The sequence below is a fragment of the Anopheles moucheti genome, chromosome X (assembly GCF_943734755.1).
Source record: "Anopheles moucheti chromosome X, idAnoMoucSN_F20_07, whole genome shotgun sequence".
Lineage (NCBI taxonomy): Eukaryota > Metazoa > Arthropoda > Insecta > Diptera > Culicidae > Anopheles > Anopheles moucheti.
Genome location: NC_069142.1, coordinates 10,095,006 through 10,115,797, shown reverse-complemented (window position 1 = coordinate 10,115,797; position 20,792 = coordinate 10,095,006). Strand labels below are relative to the sequence as shown.

The 20,792-nt window shown below is 45.3% G+C and overlaps 1 protein-coding gene across 1 annotated transcript; it reads left to right on the top strand.

Annotated features, from left to right (window-relative positions):
- Positions 1–1,225: 1,225 nt before the first annotated feature.
- Positions 1,226–19,362, top strand: LOC128306835 (nuclear factor 1). The gene is made up of 6 exons (XM_053044456.1): positions 1,226–2,610; positions 7,212–7,266; positions 9,955–10,113; positions 13,525–13,716; positions 13,814–13,998; positions 18,723–19,362. The coding sequence occupies exons 1-6, from the start codon at positions 2,603–2,605 to the stop codon at positions 18,907–18,909; spliced, it is 786 nt and encodes a 261-aa protein (XP_052900416.1). The 5' UTR covers positions 1,226–2,602; the 3' UTR covers positions 18,910–19,362.
- The last annotated feature ends 1,430 nt before the right edge of the window (positions 19,363–20,792 follow it).

Below are 20,792 nucleotides of genomic sequence, written 5' to 3'. Positions count from 1 at the left end.
AGATATGTCATAGTTGGAGAGTTAGTGTCACCTGTCAGGATGTTTATTGAAGTGTACTTTAATGATGCTAGTGTGATCTGGAGATATCTTTGACGCTTTGTGGTGGACATTTTAGGCATTTGGGAGGAGGTCCTTGTTTTGACGGATGTCAAAGATTGACAAGTCCGACAGTCGGAAAGTAAAACTCTTGTGTGCAAATTACCCCCCCCCCAATTTTATCTCGTCTATAGTAGATGAGTACATATTGAGGATAGCCTCATCAAGATGCACCATGTATTCCCAGCACCTCAGTAATCTCACATTCGCTGGAATGAACGTACGAAAGAATTGACCACAGCTACGAACGCTTCGCAACCACCGTGCGGGCCGCCATCCTGACTGGCCGCCGCCTTCGTAAACGTAAACGGCGTAGTGTGGCGGCCGCAATCTGTGTGTTGATTTATTAGTCTAGACCTCACAGCACTACTCTGCTCTGCTCTCTGCGAAACTGGCCCGTATCTCGGCGGGTGGTTTCGCGCGAAAGGGATTTTTCGTGTTACTTTTCTTTTTGCCGTTGGGTTTACAACCGTTTCTCAGTTATATTAATATCTTTACCTTCCCCATCCCGCCGCTCCCCTTCTCTACCCCACTCTCCATCCTTTTTCCACCTACACATACACACGCTCGTACATTCCCGTACAGGGCACACCGCTCTTTTCCCTTCACTACGGAGTGCCACTCATTTTCACTCTCTCTCTCTCTCACGTGCTCTCGCTCTCTCGTTCGCCAAATCCTCACAAACAAACACCGAACTAACCTCCAACCCCCATCTCGCTCACCCCCTACCCCTATTTTACATCCCCAGCATCCCAACCACTCATCAAACGCGCTGAAGGAAAAGAAGAAAATCTGTTCGCCCTCGCTCCCAGCGACCCCCATCCCCCTCCCCCTCTCCAACGCTCCCCCTCGTCAACCGTCCGGGGTTCCTCTCGGCCGGTGCATCGCACAGTACGCCGTACACACTCAGTACGCACCGCACAACCCAGCAGTAGGTGCAGTTGAGCCGCGCTGCACGAACAGGACCCTCCGTGAGAGGGCGCGCGCGAGAGTGTGAGTGTGTGTCGTGTCTGTGTGCCGAAGCGAACGTCCGCGACGTCGACGCGAGCCACCGCCGAGCGACCGTTACGGACGGGTTTGTGGCTAGCAGGGCGAACACCGAATGCAGTTGCATGCGTCGCTTCCGGAGGACGGAGGCGCGATCCCGAGAAACAGCGCGTCAACCCCCGTCAAGAAAAGCAAAACCCTCTAGTGTGCAGGGGGGAAACCAGAACCTAGTTGTTATTGTTATTGTTGGGTAAACGCGGTGTGCGTCTGCGACTCCTCCTGGTCGGGTGCAGACACGGTGTCCACAGTGTCCAGAGGGACAGCGCCATAAAACGTCCGTGGACACACGAGGGGGGTTTTTTGGGGCGGTAGTAATCGAGGCGCAGGTGGTGCGACCAGTGCGACGGAACGGCTGTGACCTCGCACCGTAGCTTTCCGTCCTACCCTTTCCCATTCCTCCGGGCTCTCTTCCTCTACCCCCTCTCGCCCCTCACACACAGACGTCAGTTCGTCCTTTTTTGCCGAAGGGTGTCACAGAGTGCGCTCGGAGTGTCTAACCACTCCACCCCCCCCCCCCCTGGGCCCGTGTGCGTGTGCGTGTGGCCGTGTAACCTTATGTGTGTGTTTGTGTGTGTAGGTTTTGTTCGGAACTCGGTCTCGGAAGTGTGTGGCCGGCGTAGATGTAGCTAAGCCGACCTAGTGTGGTGACCCTCCACCCACCCTTAATCCTCCACCCCCCCCAAAACATCAACCCCCCGCACCCCACCCCCGCAACCCCGTCGGGTTCCATCGTTCCAGCGTGCCTGTTCCGGTGCAAGTTCCTCTTGTCAAGTTTTGCCGGCCATACACCCATACACCAAACAACTGCCCAACACAATCAACGGCCAACGGTGTGACAGTGTGACCGCTCCCTCTCTGTGACCAGTGTGTCCTTTCGGTTTTCGGCGGTGCCTCGTCGGTGACCTCGTCGAAGGTGCGCGTTTCAAGCCTCGACCTCGACAACGCGGCGTAACACTCATTTTGTGCCTGAGACCTGCCAGAAGTCTGGTCAGAAGCGGCGGGGGGTGTTTTTTTGTTGTTGTTGTTGTTGTTGCTCGCCAGTGCAAACCCCCCGCGAAACCCGCGTCAAGTGAACCCACTCCCCGTGCCCGTTTTACGTGTGTGTGTGTGTGTCTGTGTGCGGAAAGAACAAAAAAACGCAGCGCCATCCTGCCGACTGAGCGAACGAGGCCGCAGCAGCAGCAGCAGTACGACGTACGTTCCCGTCCATGTCCTTGCTGCGGGAGCTCCAGCGGACACGGTGCATCTTCGCGAGGCGTACGAACACACCGACGTACGGATACCGTCACGTGCCACCCAGCGTTGCGTCCCGTCTGCTGCGGGCCGCCCCCCATACGTCACCAGCACGGCGTCTGACCTGGCGCTCGTACATCGGGGTCAGTTTGGTGCCGCCGGGCTGCTGGATGCAGCCGGAGTGCCGCCCGGTTACGAACCCGACCCCGTCACCGCTACTCCCGCTATGCACAGGTAAACCAAGGCTAGAATTGCCGAATATCCGGAAGGTATCTCGCAGGTGTTGGAGGACGACCCTCTCCACATTCCGGACATCCCGGATCGGGGTGCGAATGTGTGAGTGTGTGTGTGGTACAAAGTGGGGTTGGGGTGTCTTTTCTTCTTAACCGGATGGGCCATGTTTACGTGATGGTGCAGTGTTTGCAGTGAGTCCAAAGCGCTATTCTACGGACATCCGCGGGACATCAAAAGTAATGTCTGGCAATGTCCAGTAAAAGAAATCTTCCTTACGAAGTGGAGTGTGTGTGTGTGTGTGGGTGTCTCTGTGTGTTGCGAGGGTGTGCATGTTTTTAAGTACTCCCCGCTCTCTCGCTTACCCTCATCCGCCCCCCCCCCCCTTTTTAACCCCTCTTCCTCTACTTCCGAGGGGGGGGGGGGACATCTCAGGCTTGGAGAGTGGAGTCGCGTTCCGAAAACTGAAAATCTCCACCTACAGTTAAAGTTCAATAATGTTTGTTTTTTTTTTATTATTTTGGTGGGGGTTGGGCGAGGGGTTGAAGGGGGAGGGGGTGGTTGGGTGATATTGCGATGTGTCCGTCCTTGCGGGATGGTGTGTGCGCAAGCGTGCGCTCCCATTTGGTGGCACGTGTGTACATCATGTACCCTGTATCTGTGTGTGTGTGTGTGTGTGTGTATGTGTGTCCGGTCGGTGTATGCGTGTACATTGCCGTGTGTATTGTTGTTGGAGGCTTCGACTGTGCAATATACACGCGGCCACGATGCTCGGTGCTGCAGATGCATTTATATCTCTCTCTCTCTCTCTTTTGCTCTCTCTCCCTCTCTCTCTTACTCTTAAAGACTGCGTGCAGCTATTTTGCACTGGTTCTGGTTACGAAACTCAGCCGTCAGCCGGCCGATCAGCCAGTGATGTTATTCTTATTTTTTCCAACCCCCAACCCCCGTTTTCCACTTTACACACCCCCCCCCCCCCAGGTCTAGTAACATGTTGGAACATTTGTTTACCGTAGTTGCCGTGTTGCCCTTTTATTTTAGTTTTGTTTGCCCTCACACAAACAACAAACAGAATGGAAAACTTCGTTAACGGCCCACAGTATCGCCCGCTTTGTAGTTTGCCCCGAAATCTTTCATCCCTGGTCGGATTTTTTTTCCACCACCCATTGCGTTTCCCATCCATGTGTGTGTGGGAGGGGGGTGTGGTGGGGGGGGGGGGGGGTTAGGGGGTTGTTTTTTTGTTGTTGTTTCTTTGAACAAGATGTGTTCTTTGGGGGTTTTGCATCTCGTGTGCTCTCACGGTGCCCCACACTACGATTCTGCATTCCGTTGCACACCAACAAAAGCATCTCTCTCTCTCTCTCTCGGCTGTCTCGCTTGCACCTATTTTTCACGCACTTTTGCCCTGCAGTGGGTGCAGTTTGCGCTTCTCACTTGCGACGTTCGAAAGCATAGCATTGGGAGGGCCACCCAGAGGAGGTGGGATACTGTTAAGGAAAAGTCGAAAAAAAAAACAGCCAAATCATCTTGAACAACAACAAAAATTGAAGAAAAACCCCCGCACACACACACCAACACACAACGAGGTTTTTCGTAAAGCGTGGACGGTGGACAAAACTAAAAACCCCGGTGGAGAAAATGCACCCCTAGGGGTTGGAAGGGGGGGGGGGGGGTGTGGGAAGGGAACGGTGGAAAACTGCAGCAATATTTTTCCTTGACATCGCCACATCGAAACGCAACCCTTGCTGAAAGGGGGGTTGCCGCGTTTGGTGTGTGCAAAAGGAGAGCGAAATGAACGAAAAAAAAGAACTGTAACCATGGCTGAGAAGGAAACCAGCAAGTGAATAGGGGGGGAGGGAGGGAAAGGGTGGGGGTTCGCGAAAAATCTATCGTTCGGCTGACCGGCGCGCGCCTTTGCCCTTTTTCAACTCAAACTGGCCCGATATACACCCGTTCGGCTGCAGTTTGGGGGGGGGTTTTCGAATTCCGGGTGTCATCTGGTGTTTTGCGCGCGCGATGCTGCGATCGCAAACATGTTACCCCCCCCCCCCCCCTCTCCACACCTTCCCCGTATTCCACTACCTCCCTTGTACCCGTGGTTCAATAGAGGGACAGCCTGGGAGGTGACTATTTTCGTCCAAAACGCGCGTTCAATGCTACCTTCCTGACTTTTGTTGTTGGTTTTCCTTCATCCCCCCCCTCATCCAGGGTGTTTTTTCTTCTATCCCCCCTTTTTCCGTGGAGGATGCAGCGAATGCAGCCGTACGCGTCCGTTCGATGGGCGGATCAGCTGATTGTTCGTGCCCGTACGGTTTGAAACTGCCGGCAAAACCCACGATCGTATCCGATGAGGAACGGTGCAGGTGGGGCAAGGGGGAGGGAGTGAGGCGAGGTGCCTAAGCACCGTTAGAGAACCCTTTTTTTGCACCGTCCTTGTTATCCGCTACCTTTTCCTTACTATTTTTACAGAACAAACCCGAAAATAGACACTCAACAGTGTGTCGCTGCGAAAAGGTGTTTCTCACGAAAGGGTGCAATAGGGAAGGAGTGGGTGAAGGGAAGGGAGGGGAGGGTGGTGGGGGTTGTAAGTAAGTGGTTCGATGCGGGGCAGTTTGCGCCATGCATCAACACTCATAACTGCACCATCACACAACGCCATAGTTGATTTATAGTAGCGATCCTAAAATCACCTCACCTCAGTACACTCTGTTGGAGGTACCTTGTGACTTGGTGTTTAGCTTACACGCCACATACATCTCGATTGATCGCGATTGGACATGATATTCGCGAACTTCGTACCGCTCTGTCACATATATTCTTTCGCTAGGGAATTCCCTGGCAGACATTCCTCCAACCTTGCCGGATGCCTGCCCGCTGAGTGGATTGTTTTGTGGTGGACCCCGGACCGGCAATGCCGGTTTTTTTTTTGGCGCGACTTCCGGTAGGCCGGAAACGTTGTACGCTTTCCATTCAGGCGCCACCACTTGGCAAAGTGCTCCAATAACGCCGGGCTTTGGCCACGACGACCGGTTGGCAACATTCCTACAGGTCGGTCGGCTTCTCGGGGCCGCAACACGCAAAGGGTGAGAAAGAAGACGATGGAAACGCACAACCCGAGGGTGGGGTGTGCGGCTAATGTCATTGTCTGGTGCACGTACGGCCTCGAAGCCGATGCCAAAGGTCGCCAGACTTCGGTAAACGGTGTGCCGCGCGTCACACGCGACCGTATTTTGGCGGGTTTTCAGCGACCCCCGTAAAACGACCTCGGCGGCACAAGTGATTCCTTCTCATGAATGGAAGGGAATTGCTTGTTAGAGGGGGGAAGATGGTGTGGTGTGTAGGGAGAAGGGGTGGAATGGATAGGGTTTATGCTTCGGCGAAAGTTTGTGCGTTTGTGTTGTGCTGTGTTGGCTTTCGTTTTGTGCGTTGCCACCATTTCACGTGCAGATGGCGCTAGCGTTGCTAAGGAGACGTGCACGGTGCTGGACGGTTGACCGTTTGCGTTTACCGACGATGAGCAGAGGCGAGATATCAGGAAGAAACCGAAATTGTTTTCACCATTATTTACACACTTTTTAGTTCCTCCATTTTGTTTTCATTTAGTTACATATACTAACTGAAAGAGTTTAAAATAGCAATATGAACGGACAGTTCTTCAACCATTTTTATGTACTTTGAAGTAAGAGAAGTAAGGCTTGTGTGTTGCGTGGCATGCAAAACAGGTCTGACAAACCAATACGACGGCTGTTACGGCCAGGAAGACGCGTGACGACGTAATAAGAAGCTAAGGATAATTAATTCCTTGAGCTCTTTTCATGAGCAGTCTCCTGAGAATTATCAGCCCGGCGGTGATTAAAGGGTTTTTGGTGGAATTATTCCTCACAATTGGTACCTTTACCTTTACGGTCAATAAGAATCATATTGAAGATTGTTATAAAAGCTGTAAACGTTAAAAGGGATAAAAGAGGTGACAGAGCGGCTAACATATATAGCATATTTAATATTTTTTAAGACGTAATGTTTAAATTATTCTATTCTGCACCTCAATCCAGAGTAGATTGTGTTTGTAAAGCGTACGATAAAACTTATGGCTCTAAAATAAGCATGTTTTAGAGGTCAATTGAAGAAGTATAGTGTTTTTCAGAGAAAACGCCTAAAAGTATGCAATTATCGTAATCTTAGTTTTGTTAAGCTGCCTTCTTTAAATGCAATGAGTTTTGAAGGTTGATATGGAAAAGAATAGGGTCGAGCAACTCAATTTATGATACTGTCGAGTGTGTTTCGTAGGTAAATTGCACAAGCTTTGAGTTTTTTTAGGAGAAAACGCCTAAATCTATGCAATTATCTTAACAAAACTGCCTTCTTTAAATGCAATGCGTTTTTGACGGTTGACATGGAAAGGAATAGGGTGGAACAACTTAATTCATGATACTTTTGAGTGTGTTTCGTAGGTAAAATGCAGATGCTTAATGTTTTTGAGAGAAAACGCCTAAATTTAGGCAACAATCTTAACAAAACCTACTTCTTTTCATGTAAATTTTTAAAAGATTCATACAACAGAACTCTTACTGCTATTTGACACACATTCTTGTGTTTTCTTGCAGATCCGCTACGATGGACTCGAAGGCAACGATCAACAAGGGCAATTTTCTCTCCCAGGTAAGTTACCGCGTGAATGAACTCAACGTTGCCAACGGCTCACAACAGCCCAACTAGCAACACTAACAAACCGCGCATCAAAATCACACCATCCCATCCATCCAACGAAAAAAAAATCGATCGTGCTGTTTTCCCTTTCGTCTCTTCCTCATCACTCACACCCCAAACACCCGGTACCTTCGACGTCTTTCTTTCAGCATACGGCAGCATAAATTTTAGCGCGCGAAACGATTAACGATAGCAAACCTTCGGTCTAATTCGGTGCATCTCGGCATCTACTCATTGGCGTAACGAAAAAACAAATTGCGAATGACAAACTCCCTGCTATCCTGTGCCGAATGCCGGTACGGAAGGTGCGCAAGTGACCTGGTGACCAGGGCGGGCTCTCACTTCCGTTTTCCGATTTTGCTGCCCAGTGTTTGCTGCATGCTGCATGTTTGCTTCCGCCGCATGGCGTTAACCTGCGTTTTTTTTTGTCGTTGTTGATGTTGTTGTTCAGGGGTTTGCTTGTGTTTGTATCGCTGGGGAAAAAAAGGGAATTCTTGAACCTTTGAAGGACTTTTGGCGAAATCAGTGAACAATGGTGTTCGATCGAGGTGTTGCAGGGCAGCTGTATCGGTGTGAAGGTGTTTTTGCAGCACAAACGAGATTAATGTGTAACAATCGCTAAGAGCTTGTAGAGTCGCCTGTTTCTTGTCAAGAGTCTCCCGGTAGGCGACGGGAACAAAGGTTATTATTTATTTTTGTACTCAGATGTCCTCAAGCGGACGAATTGTGAGGACGAAAACATTGTCGATAGATTACATTGGAAGAGTAGGAATTAGTGAGAACTACAATTGATGTTAATTAGCTTCTGATAGGAAAGAAAGTGAATAAAATCTGTACTGTAAGCTAAATTCAGCCAATTTACGCCTTGCTATTTTGGTTCTGTATGCAGTAAAACGATTGGAATTCAAGGACACTATGGATATTTACCTATTTGCTTAAAAGCAATATCAAATAATGTTCTTGGCATTAAACTCTAAAAAAGGTGACAAAGTAATCTAGCGGTACTATGAATGATCCCATAATTTTAATGTTATTTTAATGTTTTAAAGGATATTTGATTGTGGTGAAAGCCTTCATATATTCAATCATAAGACTTAAAAACTTCCCTAAAATGTTCTCTTGGCTATTAAAAGTGTTCTTAAAAAGTGCTGATTGCATATATTTAGGGGTTATGTACAAAATATGGAATTACATAGAAAATTGCACGTTTGTAATGAAATAGTTAGTTATTTTTTTGTATTATTTGTACACATACTATCTCTTTAACATAATGGATAATATCGCAGTAAAAGTGATTCATTTCGGTGAATTTTATTCTTTAATTTAAATGTTTTCAAAGTTTTCATTTATGAATTTTAATGATTTATGTTTCATGTACTTCGTCTTTATTTGCGATACTAATTGTTGTTGTTGTGCAAATGGAAAGGATATACAATCAATCACTTCAACAACGAATATAATCGCGTTTCACGCCGATCATTCAAAAGGCACTCAATTTATTTGATTTACTATTATTGGTTTATCAAATTTACCTAATAAGGAAAATATTTTGTCTTAATTTATTAAGAATTGTTGTAAAGAATTTACTCTCGTTATGGTGGAATGGATTGATGAAAATGAATCGAATAGCAGAAAAAGCATTTGTCGCATGGAAGTCTTTTATTCATCGTGTCACTGCATTTTTGGGATGATGTCGAGCCCTATTGGTTCTACCTTCTGCAGGAAAATTGTTTTCTTGATTTCTTATTACCGAATTACCGAATAAATAACAAATGAATGAAAAAAGGTGTGTTCACATTTAAAGAAAACAATAAACAGTACGGCCAGGCCACTATTAATTTTAAAAATCAAGTATATAATTAGTTAAAAAAGTTAAAAATCAAATCAAACGAGTAGAAAAATAGCTATTGTATTGCGAATTGCATGCTTTCAGGCGAATCTGCACATAGATGCTCACAAACGGGAAATATCCGTATATAGTTATTTTGTGTGATGTAAAATTGAGAATCACACTATTATTGAAACAAAATTGAAATATCAAACATCAGTTATTTAATACAACAAAAAAATGTACAGAAACAAAAGACAGTTAAAAGTGATTTTCTGTCGTTTTACCTCATTTAATGTATTTTCTATCACCACACAACATCATTATTACGCACTAATTCGGGCAGTTTAGGTGGCAAATTGACTTCCCTATTTTCCCACCCCACCCCCTTCCTTTCTGCTTCCATTGCGCATAAACGTTTTCTTTCCGGCACGCATTAAACGCTTCCAGGCCGCAATTGTGCACGCGCTCCAACGCTAACCAAATTGTTATGCTGCAATTGCTGCAATTAGGTGTACTCGTGCAGGCAGACTCCGTACCATCCCGGAGTCCAAAATGTTTCCCAACTGCCTCCCTCCCTTCTTCTACCTCCCTTCTTTCTATGTGTGTCTGTATTTATACAAATGAGTTTGCTTCATGTTTGTGGTGTTTTGTTTTGTAGTTGTTTTGGTTTTGCTCTGTTTGTGGAATGCCTACGTAGTGGCACTGCACTGCCCGGGTGTAATTGAACAATTCATTTCTCACTCCACGATCTTCTCCCGTTTTTTTTCCTCACCTTCGGCCCGGTACCGTTAAAAAAAACCCCCACGCAGCAGGAAGATTTCCATCCCTTCATCGAAGCGCTACTGCCGTACGTCAAATCCTTCAGCTACACCTGGTTCAACCTGCAGGCGGCCAAGCGACGTTACCTCAAGAAGCACGAGAAAAAGATGACCCACAACGAGGAGAACAAGTGCAAGCGAGACTTTCAGGTAATGAGTGGGATAATGTAGACTACATTTTGCTTTGCAGCAGCGCTGACCGACAGATACGGGTACGAGCGGTCCTTTCGAGGCCCCGAAGGGTTTTCGCTGCAGTAGTTGGCTCGCTACCTCCATATGGTCGATGGATTCGGATGCAAACGTCAAAACGCCCTATCGCCTAACCCCGAAAGGGGGTGGCGTCGAAAGTGTTTCATGTTACCGACGCCTCGGAGGCAAGTTTCTCGGCCAACTTTTAGATGATAGATACGGCCGTACCTTAATAGATAGTATTAACGATGTTGATGATGTGGATGATAGACACTTTATTTGTCAAAAGTCGAGTGGCCTAACTTCGTTACCACACACACACACACACACACACACACAACGGGCTAGAAATAAAGATACATTCATTTGGGCTTGTACTCCGGCTTGTTGTCTAAATTCGTATGTTTCACCAAACGCCTGCAGATGCCCCGAGACCTGGAGGGGTTTTTTTTCCTGTGTGTTTGCCCTACACATTCGGAACGTATCAATGATAGCGCCAATTATTCAATTTATCTTCCTTTTCCCTTCGGAGGCGTCGCCACTGCCTGGAGGGAAAGTTTGGGCCGTGCGTGACGTAACCGGAGCGCGGCCCCGTTGGGAGCGATGGGCTTCGGGTTACTTTCGTCAAATCGTGTTTCGTCAAGCACCCGCCCGATACCGCTACGGGCGATTTGCTATTTTGCAGCAGAAGTTAAACACCAGCCAGGCTTTAACACGCCGGGGGTTAGCAAAACACGCAAAGCAGGGTGCGATTTTATTCACCCGCTCGCACTTGAGTTTTGCTTTAATTGTATTACCGTTTTTAGCCTTCCTGTACGCAAAGGGGAACGCGCAAAACCCAAACACCGTAAAACCATCGACGCCTCCGCAACGCGCCGGGGCTGATTTATGAAGGTTCCCCGTCTGCTGCTCGGTGATGTCCCTTTGATGTTGTGATGCGTTCGCCTAATTGCTTTATTAGCGACTTGGCGCTGCAGCGACTAAGTAAATAACATTCCCTTGTGTAGGTGTGTGAGTGTGCGAGCGTTAAAACGCGCTGGAAAAGCATTTATTTTCCAATTACCGCTGGATGAAAGGCAATTTGCATGCTTTTAGGCGTCCGGACTGTGGGCCGGTCTGGGTCGGATGGGCTTTGCATTGGGGCCTTGGGAAGCTACTACTGCGCCGATGCCGAAACAGCAGACAGACACGGCAGAGCAGGAAGGATATATGGATCGAAAAGGAAGAGAAAAGATGGGTTGACAGATTCTTGGTAATTCTTTCGTTGCTGCTCGCTTTGGGCAGAACCCGTCATTTGTCACCTTCGGTTGCGTTGGATGCTGCGTTCGAACACGCACACATTGCCTCCGGGCAGGACAATTATACAATGCCGAAAAGCGGAATGCTAAACGGTACACCCAAATCCCCCCGGGGACAGTGTGCCCGGGCAACGTGCAATGAAAGGAAGCCACAATAACCGCTAATCATCGAATAATGTTGTGCGTACTGCCTACATGCAGGCGCGTAATCCCTTCAATCAATAACACGCTGTTCGTGTAGGGTGGGGGGGAGGAGGCGTTTTTTTTTTCGCTCCCTGGAGGCTGGATTAGGTCGCGCTAATCGGCTTGCAACCAGTCCACAAAGGGGATGGTTGGTTCGGATGTGTTGGTTGCGTGTAACACGAAGCCATTGCAATCGTTGCAGTTGGGAACGATGCTCACCAGAGGGGAGAAAAAAGCTGCACCGGAATTAACGGTGACATTTGAGCAGGAAGTATCGCACACTACTACTACTGCCAGTGCAATAGTCCACGAAGTACCCAATGATACCCGCCCAGTATTGGATACGACAGTGTTAGTAGTTGGTCCTTTCTTTCCCTCGTTGTGATTATATTTACCACCAATGTGGAACCTATTTAGTGCAATAGTAGCTTCCAACATTATCTCTCTCGTTTTGTTGGCTGTTTCATGCATAAAAAAACTGTAATGAAATAATAAAAGCCGTCCCTTGGCGGAATACACAAGCAAAAGGCGTAGCGCTAATGTAACGTCTTTTGATGATGATGCTACAATGTTTTAAAAGGGCGATGAATTAGCTAGAGAAAGATTTAAAGATTAAAGATTGAAGGTTTTTAAGATTAAAAATTGATTTCACATCCCTGACTCTGATTATCCGTTAGTAATTATTTGTGAGAAAAGAGTGTTTGAATGCTATCCGCCTAAATGTATGCATCCCTTTTCTTAAATATACTTTAAAAGGTATAAAAGGTATAAAAAATAGAGTACACACGGGATAAGGTGTGCTGTCACAGTTGAGAGATGGAAAAGTCTCAAAACTAATGGGAATTATAGATTCCAATAGATAAAAGCGGTTCTTCCTGCGTAAAATAGTAGAACGATGTGTATTGCATACCTTCAGGCGCACATACTACTTAATATTTAATATTAATTTTTAATATTAAAATAATTTAATATTTTAAATAATACAAACGCTTTTATAGCTTCTCTCGATGGAGCACATTCTTGAGATTTATTATAAATTAGATTGATTAATATTTCTGTCCAAAAATGTCATATGAATTTTTATTCGCTATAGTTTGTCCCAAAAGGGAGCGGAATATTAGTTACTGGAAGAAGGCAGAAGTCGCATCTCTGTCCAGATTCCTCGTTAGAACAGCAAATCAGAAACATACATACACAACACATCGGTACAGGGCTTTTCTTGTTGCATTCCGTTATAGTACCGATATCGCTGAAACGCGATACAACATTAAAAATTTCAGCAATTTTGGCTTCTTTTTACCTTTTCTATTAATAAAAAAACACTGTTTGTGACACAAACCCATCAAATTGTTGAGATTTGTTGTCCGAACAGAACAATATCTCCTTGAACTTGTCAATATAATTTTCGAAAACCCTGTATTAATCCGCAACAATGCAAAAGCTTGTGAACATGTCAATATAACCACCGAAAACTCTGTAAATTTTATATTTCCGATACGATTTGCAGGAATCGGATAGTTTGGCGAATAGATAGAAGGGTTTATCACTGCATATATGACACACAAATATAAGAGTTTGATTAATAATTTACAATAGAAAATTGCTATATATATTTTCAAATTAGTACAATTTTGTAAGATTACAATTTTGGTTTTTTTTTATTTAAAATTGAATAAAAGGATTACAGTAAAATAAAAAATGTAAAACGCGTATTTATCCTGTTAAGAAGACTTTGTCAAACGCATTACATAACTTTAGGCGCTGAAAAACGTTCTTTCCTTAATTTTTTGCTAACTTTGCTCAACCGTTCTAATGTTTTTATGTACCATTTATCATTTATCATTTTGAACCAATAAAATTAATCCGTTTCGCACCAATTTGTTTCACGCAGAATGAAAATCCGGAAACGAAACAGAAATGGGCCGCCCGGCTGCTGGGCAAGCTGCGCAAGGACATCACCCATGATAGTCGGGAAAACTTTGTGCACTGCATTTCGAAGAAGAAAACCTCCATGTGCATCCTGTCGAACCCGGACCAGAAGGGCAAGATGCGACGGATAGATTGTCTGCGCCAGGCGGATAAGGTATGGACCGGCGTTCGGGTCTCCTTTTTTGCAGTGGGAATTGTTTCCACACACACACACACGCAACTTTTTTGTTTTTGTGTTCGGTTTCTAACAGGTTTGGCGGCTCGATCTGGTGATGGTGATCCTGTTCAAGGCGATACCGCTCGAAAGCACCGACGGCGAACGGTTGGAAAAGGCGTGCTTCTGCACCAGCCCGAGCCTCTGCATCAATCCGTACCACATTCAAGTATTAATCAAGGAGCTCGACCTCTACCTGGCCAACTTTATCAAGTGTAAGTTGTTGTCACCACCCTCGAAGGGAGAAAAAAATATCACCTCCCATCCCTAACCCTCTGCTCCCACCCACAACAAAGAGCAAAAAAAAACAATAGAACTCCCACCAAACCAGCGCTGCTTAAAAGGTTCGAACAACGAGGAAGGAAAAACTCCACAACAACGCGCATCCCTTTCATCTGTTGGGGCCATCCCAAAAAACTAATGGCCGCCCGTTGTCTACCATTGTGCGTCTTGTGATGTTTGCCGCTTGTTCTGGTGGTGGTTCGATGCCGAAACCGGGCGGTTCCCGGACGCTTTTTTTCTGTTGTTGTTGGCTGGCTGTTGCCCACTCATTTCACTCTCCACACCGTCGGATAAGGAGACCTTAAAAGCTAACAAAAACAACAACTAATGCTCACCCACAAGAAACACTACCCACTACCCCCCCTCCTCTTTCCCCCCTTCCAATCGTCGGTTTCATAAAAGTTTCGCTTGCGCAGTAGCCGGCCGTTGGCTATTCTTTTAAGATATCGACACTATGTTTAGATGATTTGACAGAAACATTTCCTCAATTTGGCGCAGGGAGCCCTTTTTCCGGGGGTTGCTTACATACACACACACACACACACGCAGAACTACGCTCCCTTGCCCGTTTTCACGATCGGTTCCAATATAGGAACCGTTTTTATCATTCGCCGCGCGGGTTATGAAGGCGATTATTACAAAGGCCTGATCGCCGCCAGACCGCCAATCGATCGATAGGCATCGGAAGAGAAGCTGTGTATGTGTGTGTGTGTACGCAGACGCACGCGCGCTCCATCACTTCTTGGCGGTGTGTTTTTTTTCTTTTCGTTTTCTTCTCTCCCCTCACACATTGCTTGTGTTGCTCCGTCTTTTGATCGTGTTTTTGCGGCTTTTAAAAATCAATTAACTATCGCTCCTGTCGCTCCTTTCCACAACCGTATTGGGTATGTGCGGATATGTTATGCTGTTGTTTTATGTTGCGGCCCTCCGATCACCCCGCGGTACGGTTCGCGCTTATGCTACCAAAACCTCCGATGTCTTAATATTTATTTTCCCTTCTCCACTTTGTTGGTATTTCGCCCGTCTACGTTGTGTGAGCCGTTTGGGCAGGGGAATGGGGTGCGAAGGGGTGGGCGCGCGCGAGCGCTTGTGTGTGTGTGTGTGAGTGCGCGGAGACAGAGAAGCGAGTGCCGGCATCTGGACAGTCGGGATGTTAAGTGATTTGAGGTTAATAAAAAAAACAAAGAGCAAAAATACCGACGGCCAATAATCATCCCCCGTTCAGCAGCAGGGGGTCGGGGGTTGTGGGGTGGAAAAAGGTGGAGGGCAGAATCGGCATCACTTTCACTGAGCGTGCGATCAAGACAAATAGAGCCGTTTTTCGGATCGGTTTCAGAAAAGTTTTTCCTCCAACAACCCCCTCACCCCTTTGGTGCATAATCCATTTTGAAGGGTTGAGATCGTGAATCGCCGGTGGGGGTTGGGTGAGTGGAGTGAAATGGGAAGCTTTACGCGAAAAACAAACTAACACACAACGAGTGAGAGAGAGAGAGAGAGAGAGAGAGAGACAAAAAATGCCGAAAACTACCTAACCATCTTCATTTACTACTTAGGGGTGGGAGTTTGGGGGGTTTGTTTTTTCTCCCCTTCTCTCCACTCTCCGCTGCCACGACCATCCCAAAACATTAGGGTGGAAGACGGCGGAGCAGGGGTGATGGTGAGGGTGGGAGAATCTTTTGTTGAAAACGGCGGAAACGGTCCGGATCCGATTCGGCCGTGCCGGAATATCAAACCTAATGAACCGCGGAAAATATGCTCCCCTCTAATCAAGCAAATCACACAGACACACACACACACACACACACACCGAGAACGGTGTAAAATGTCGGTGAATGGCATGGAGCAATAAAAAGGGTCAAATTGGCAAGCGGAGCGGCTTCTTTTGGTTTGTGCAAGTGTGAGGAAAGTGCACATTTCACTGGTGAAAAGTAAAAGAATATTCCGGTGTGTTAAAGGCTGCAACCATCAAACAATTTGATTTATGCCACGCTCTTGAAGAGTTTCCTTTACTTATAAAACTCTAACAGAATGGTGTTGCACATAAGATTCAATTCGTGTGTGGTGGTTGAATGTTTAAGCTTAAATGATTAAATTTGCGCCTAAATGTAGGCTAAACGCTTCTCGTACGCTACCTTTTAGTACTTACAAAATCATAATGTGTTTGAATGACACTTTTTACCATCAAAGAAGAGATAGCACATCTCTTCCTTTAATTCTTAATTCCTTTTTTAACCAAGTAGAGTGCTAAAAAGAGTCTTTACTTAATATTTTACATTTTATTGCCATCAATTGAAGAAATATTTGAAAGGTTTCAATTTTCCCTAATTAGCCTAAATGTATGCAATCTCAAATCTTTAAAAAATTGAAAATTTCTTTGTATATACATGTCGTTTGAAATATGATCAAGAAATTTAAAAGGAACCAACATTTACTTAGTTTTAAACCTAGATCAAGATCAATTCGAGTCTAAAAGAGTGCACTTTTCTTAATTAACTTTGTGTTAGTGGGTATGTTGATATTATGCGCCTTATTATTTTAATATTACGCACTTATATACTTTTTTTGCTGTAGTTGATAAACTTCCTAAATAACAATAACAATATTATAACAAAAATATTATCTTTATAGCAAAAATACAATCATACTTCAACAATTACTGCATTTACTGCTTGGGTCACTGATTGTAAAAGGCTTTGTGATAACAAAACACTACAAAAAAAGAAAACTATCATAAAAGGTTTATCCAAAATTAGTTATTGTAAAACAAGCACTATCAAACAAGCACTAAAATGGTCATAAAATGGTCTAAAATTGTCTAAAATTACCAAACATATGGAGAGATTGTTTTAGCGTCGTGCGACAAAAATCTTCTCAAAATAATAGTAATTTATTACCAATTACCTTTCTAATTCGACTCTAAGGCGAATGTTCCATTATTTCCGCACCAAAAACGCAAATAATAAAGTAATTCTGAGTGTAGAAAAGCGTCACCCATATTTTGGGTGACAAGAAAAAAAATAGTGGAAGATAGATAAAAACCACACAATAGCCTTGTTTATATTTTTTTTTATTTGTCGACTTTTCGCAACAGTAGGTACAAAATACACCTAGTAATGTTATCAAAAGCAAATAAAAAGGTTATTCTAAACGTACAAAAGCGTCACCCATATTTTGGATGACACGATAAAAGATAGTGGATTTGGATAAAAAAATACACTCACAATAACCTCGTTGCCGAAAAGTATGCAAAAGTAGATACAAAACACACCTAGTATCGTCACACAAACCATTATCAGCACACGTACCGATTACGGACTACTCGGATGCTAGATAAAAGGAAGAAAGCATAGGGTTTTTGGCTGCCACACATTAATCGTAATTATCCCGCTCGCGTCGAACAAAAATCCTACTTTGGTTCGCAACTTTTGCGAAGAAAACAATGTGCCAATGTTCTAATTGATTGGAGTGTGTAGCTGCGGTGTTAAACACGAATTGTTTTACCATTAAAACAGTCCCCGTGGCAGGGGGTGAAAACAAAACCGCGGGGAAAGACGGAGCGATCGGTAAAGGTGCACCGTCACGTTGTTTGAATGCTCTTCTGCTTGTTGCCTTTTGCGCTGCGCGTCGCTGCAACATTGCAACGGCCATTAGCTGTTGGGTGCGCGTCTGGTGTGCAAATTTGACCGACTCATCCTCGGTGTCTTTCTTGTCCGTGAGCGAAACAAAAAAATAACATAAAAATACACACACACACACGGCCACTTCAAACACGTCCGGCACCAAACAATGATGTGTGTTTGTTGTTGCGGCACTAAGTGCTTCTTCACATTTAGGACCACGCCCGGCCGGCCCGAAGGATACGTGGCGTTGACGGTTTGTTGTGTTATTTTATTATTATTTTCTTAATGTTTTGGGTTTCACTCGTACGGCTCTGGTCACATTTCTCACACCAAACACAAGGGCACAACCCGGTACACAAGAACAAGAGAGGACACTGCACACTTCACCCGACACCTTACACACTCCACGCGGCACTCCTCGGAAGGATTCGATTTGTCTAACTCCAACGTTTTTTTTTCTTTCCATTTCTATTCCGTTTTTTCCCACCCCGGTTGCTGGTTCCTTTGCCCCGATGGTTGGCACCGTGCAGGCTTCAGGTAAGCAGCAACAGCAGCGTCCAGACGGAAACCTTAATCCTCTTCGCTAATTCCTCGGTGTACGGAGCTGAGCGGATTAGAGGAGGTTTTACCCCTAGGCGACTGCCCGTAGCACGCAGAAGAAAGATTTTGGGAGCGTGCATGATACCATTTTAGCTTAATTACAGACTCATTGAAGAGAATGACTTCCGTTTACGGATTTAATACATCAAAAACAAACAAAAAATCCTCAGAAATACAGGAAACCCCCGTTGCAAATCCGGTAACGATAGGATAACGGTTGGAAAATCCTCAACTGTCAGGGGAAATTAATATTTCCTCGTTTTGAGAGTTATTATTGCAATAAAACAATAATTGCTCGCAAGGAAAACGCAACCTTGCAGCTAGTTAAAATGTAGTGCAACAAACTAAAACTGTTGCGCGACAGTGCTGTGACAGCTGTCAAATTAATTAAACCGTAACCCACTAATTCCTTTTTGTTTTTTTTATTTTGGAATTACTTCGCAGCGATGAGGAAAACCAGAGTGAAAAATCGCACAACAGCTCGCGCAAATTTTCCAAAACCACCACAAGCAACAAGGTGTTTAGCTACGACTTTATCGCACCGACCGGTGTTTTCACCTCGTCCGAACTGTGGAGCATTACGCAGGGTAGGTTACTCTTACCGATACGACCAAACCACCCCAGCTACTAACTTCGAAACCGCTGTGATACTGTTGACTATCTGTCGTTGGCACCCAAAATGAGCATAGCGAATCCTTTTTGTGCCTTTCTGTTTGTTTGTGGGGCTGTAGAATGGGGGTTCTCTCTTTGCAGGTGATCTTTCTTTATCTTTTCGCAGGCGAGGAAGAACCGCTACCGGGTCGGGCTTGGACGTGTCGTCCCTTCGGTCAAGCGTCACTTGCAGCTTTCTAATGTATGGTTTTGTCTTTTGTTTTTTCACTGCCTGCCGCATTTTCGTTGGAGGAGTTGTCGGAGGAAACACTTCATATCTAGTGATGACTCTATTGAGGATGACTTAGACGACGAAACGGAACCTGGCTAGTAGAGAATTTTAATGGAATTCTTGGAATGCAGTCTGATATTTATAAATGTACCGCACAACACACTGAGAAACGAATAAAAATGTGATGAGTCCCAATGCTACTCCACCAGAATTTTCTTGATTTCTTGAAGAATTTCTTGAAGAACTTTTGCAGAATTCGTGGACAACCGCTAGAAAACCCTCAGAAAGAAAGGAATCTTTCGGATGTGTTTCCTTAATATATATCACACATTCACACTCACATTCACAGAATCATACACACACACACACACTCACACACATACACACGTAGGAATAAAAAACACTAAACACGCATCCGGTGTGGATTTTTGGGTTTTTTGTTGGAGAAGGAATTAGGTTAATATAATATTTTGTTTTTCTGTTTTTTCCGATCGTTCGAATGTTTTTGCCTGGCCAGTATCGGTGGCAGTGTAACAAATTGGTGTGAAGCATTATTACATAGACGTAAGAGTGCCAACGAACAGCCTACACAAATAAAACCCCCCTTTTTTTTGGTTTGGAGCGAGCTTTTGGATGGGCGAACAAGTTGAGGAAGGTGGAGAGGTCTAGACATCGACATACAGTAACACACGAAACATTGGGTGGCTATTAGCAGGGAATGTTGGGGGATGGTGGGAGGGGAGAAGAAGGAACATTCTTATCTGAACTACACCCTTCCGCATTCCCTTACGCCTTCCCTTACTTCGTGCATCTAATTTTATCATCCTTACTAAATGATTGTACGCGGAAGCTATAAGGACTCTCGCCCATACACGCACGCACAAAAGGAAACCATACCGGTTCGGGAAAATCCATCCCCCACATGGGAGCGAGAAAATGACGGAGTAGGAAGCATTGAAAAGAGAAGAAAAAAAAGCCAACCCCCAACCCCGGGAAAAATTGAGAAAATTAATCAACCTCCCCAGGAGCTGGAAGGGTGGACCGCCTCCTAATCCTTCTTTTGATATCGAAATTAATTTCTGCACTGACGAGCTTACGGCCACACCTTAGCCGCTCCCCGGTTTTGCCACTAGAAAAACCACCAACAACTCGAAGGATGCTGGATGCAAAAAAAAGTAAGAGGAAAAGGGCAAAAGAAAGGAAGGAACAGAAGAAAGGAAAATCGGCTTACAAGACACGGGGGTTGTAGTGTGGTTTGTGTTCGCTCCCAACCCAGGGACCGAACAGCGCGATGGCTTTTCATTATAATTGTTTGATATACTTTATAATCCCGGGTGGCGTTAGTGCGAGGGACGCGGTTCGGCAAAAGGAAGCACATTTCCTCCCGGGAATAGCCTCCCGGGCAAAAGGGTGGAAAGGGGGTGGTGCGGGTAGCGGGATGATCCTATTACATGTTTCCCATCCGGATCGTTTCACATCAATGGCTAACAGTCACATTCAATAAACGCGATTTGAAGATGCGCGTCATAGTTTAATATACATTTATAATAGTGTGTTGCTTTTTTTTCTTGTTTTATCTGCCTTTGCCTCTAGCTATCTCCTTTTCTCCCTCTCACAGTATGTTTCATTTC

Excerpts from the sequence above, each read along its gene's own strand:
- LOC128306835 (XM_053044456.1), top strand. Across the intron at positions 10,114-13,524 it reads AGTGCAAGCGAGACTTTCAG|AATGAAAATCCGGAAACGAA; the intron begins GTAATGAGTGGG and ends TGTTTCACGCAG. Across the intron at positions 13,999-18,722 it reads AACTTTATCAAGTGTAAGTT|CGATGAGGAAAACCAGAGTG; the intron begins GTTGTCACCACC and ends ATTACTTCGCAG.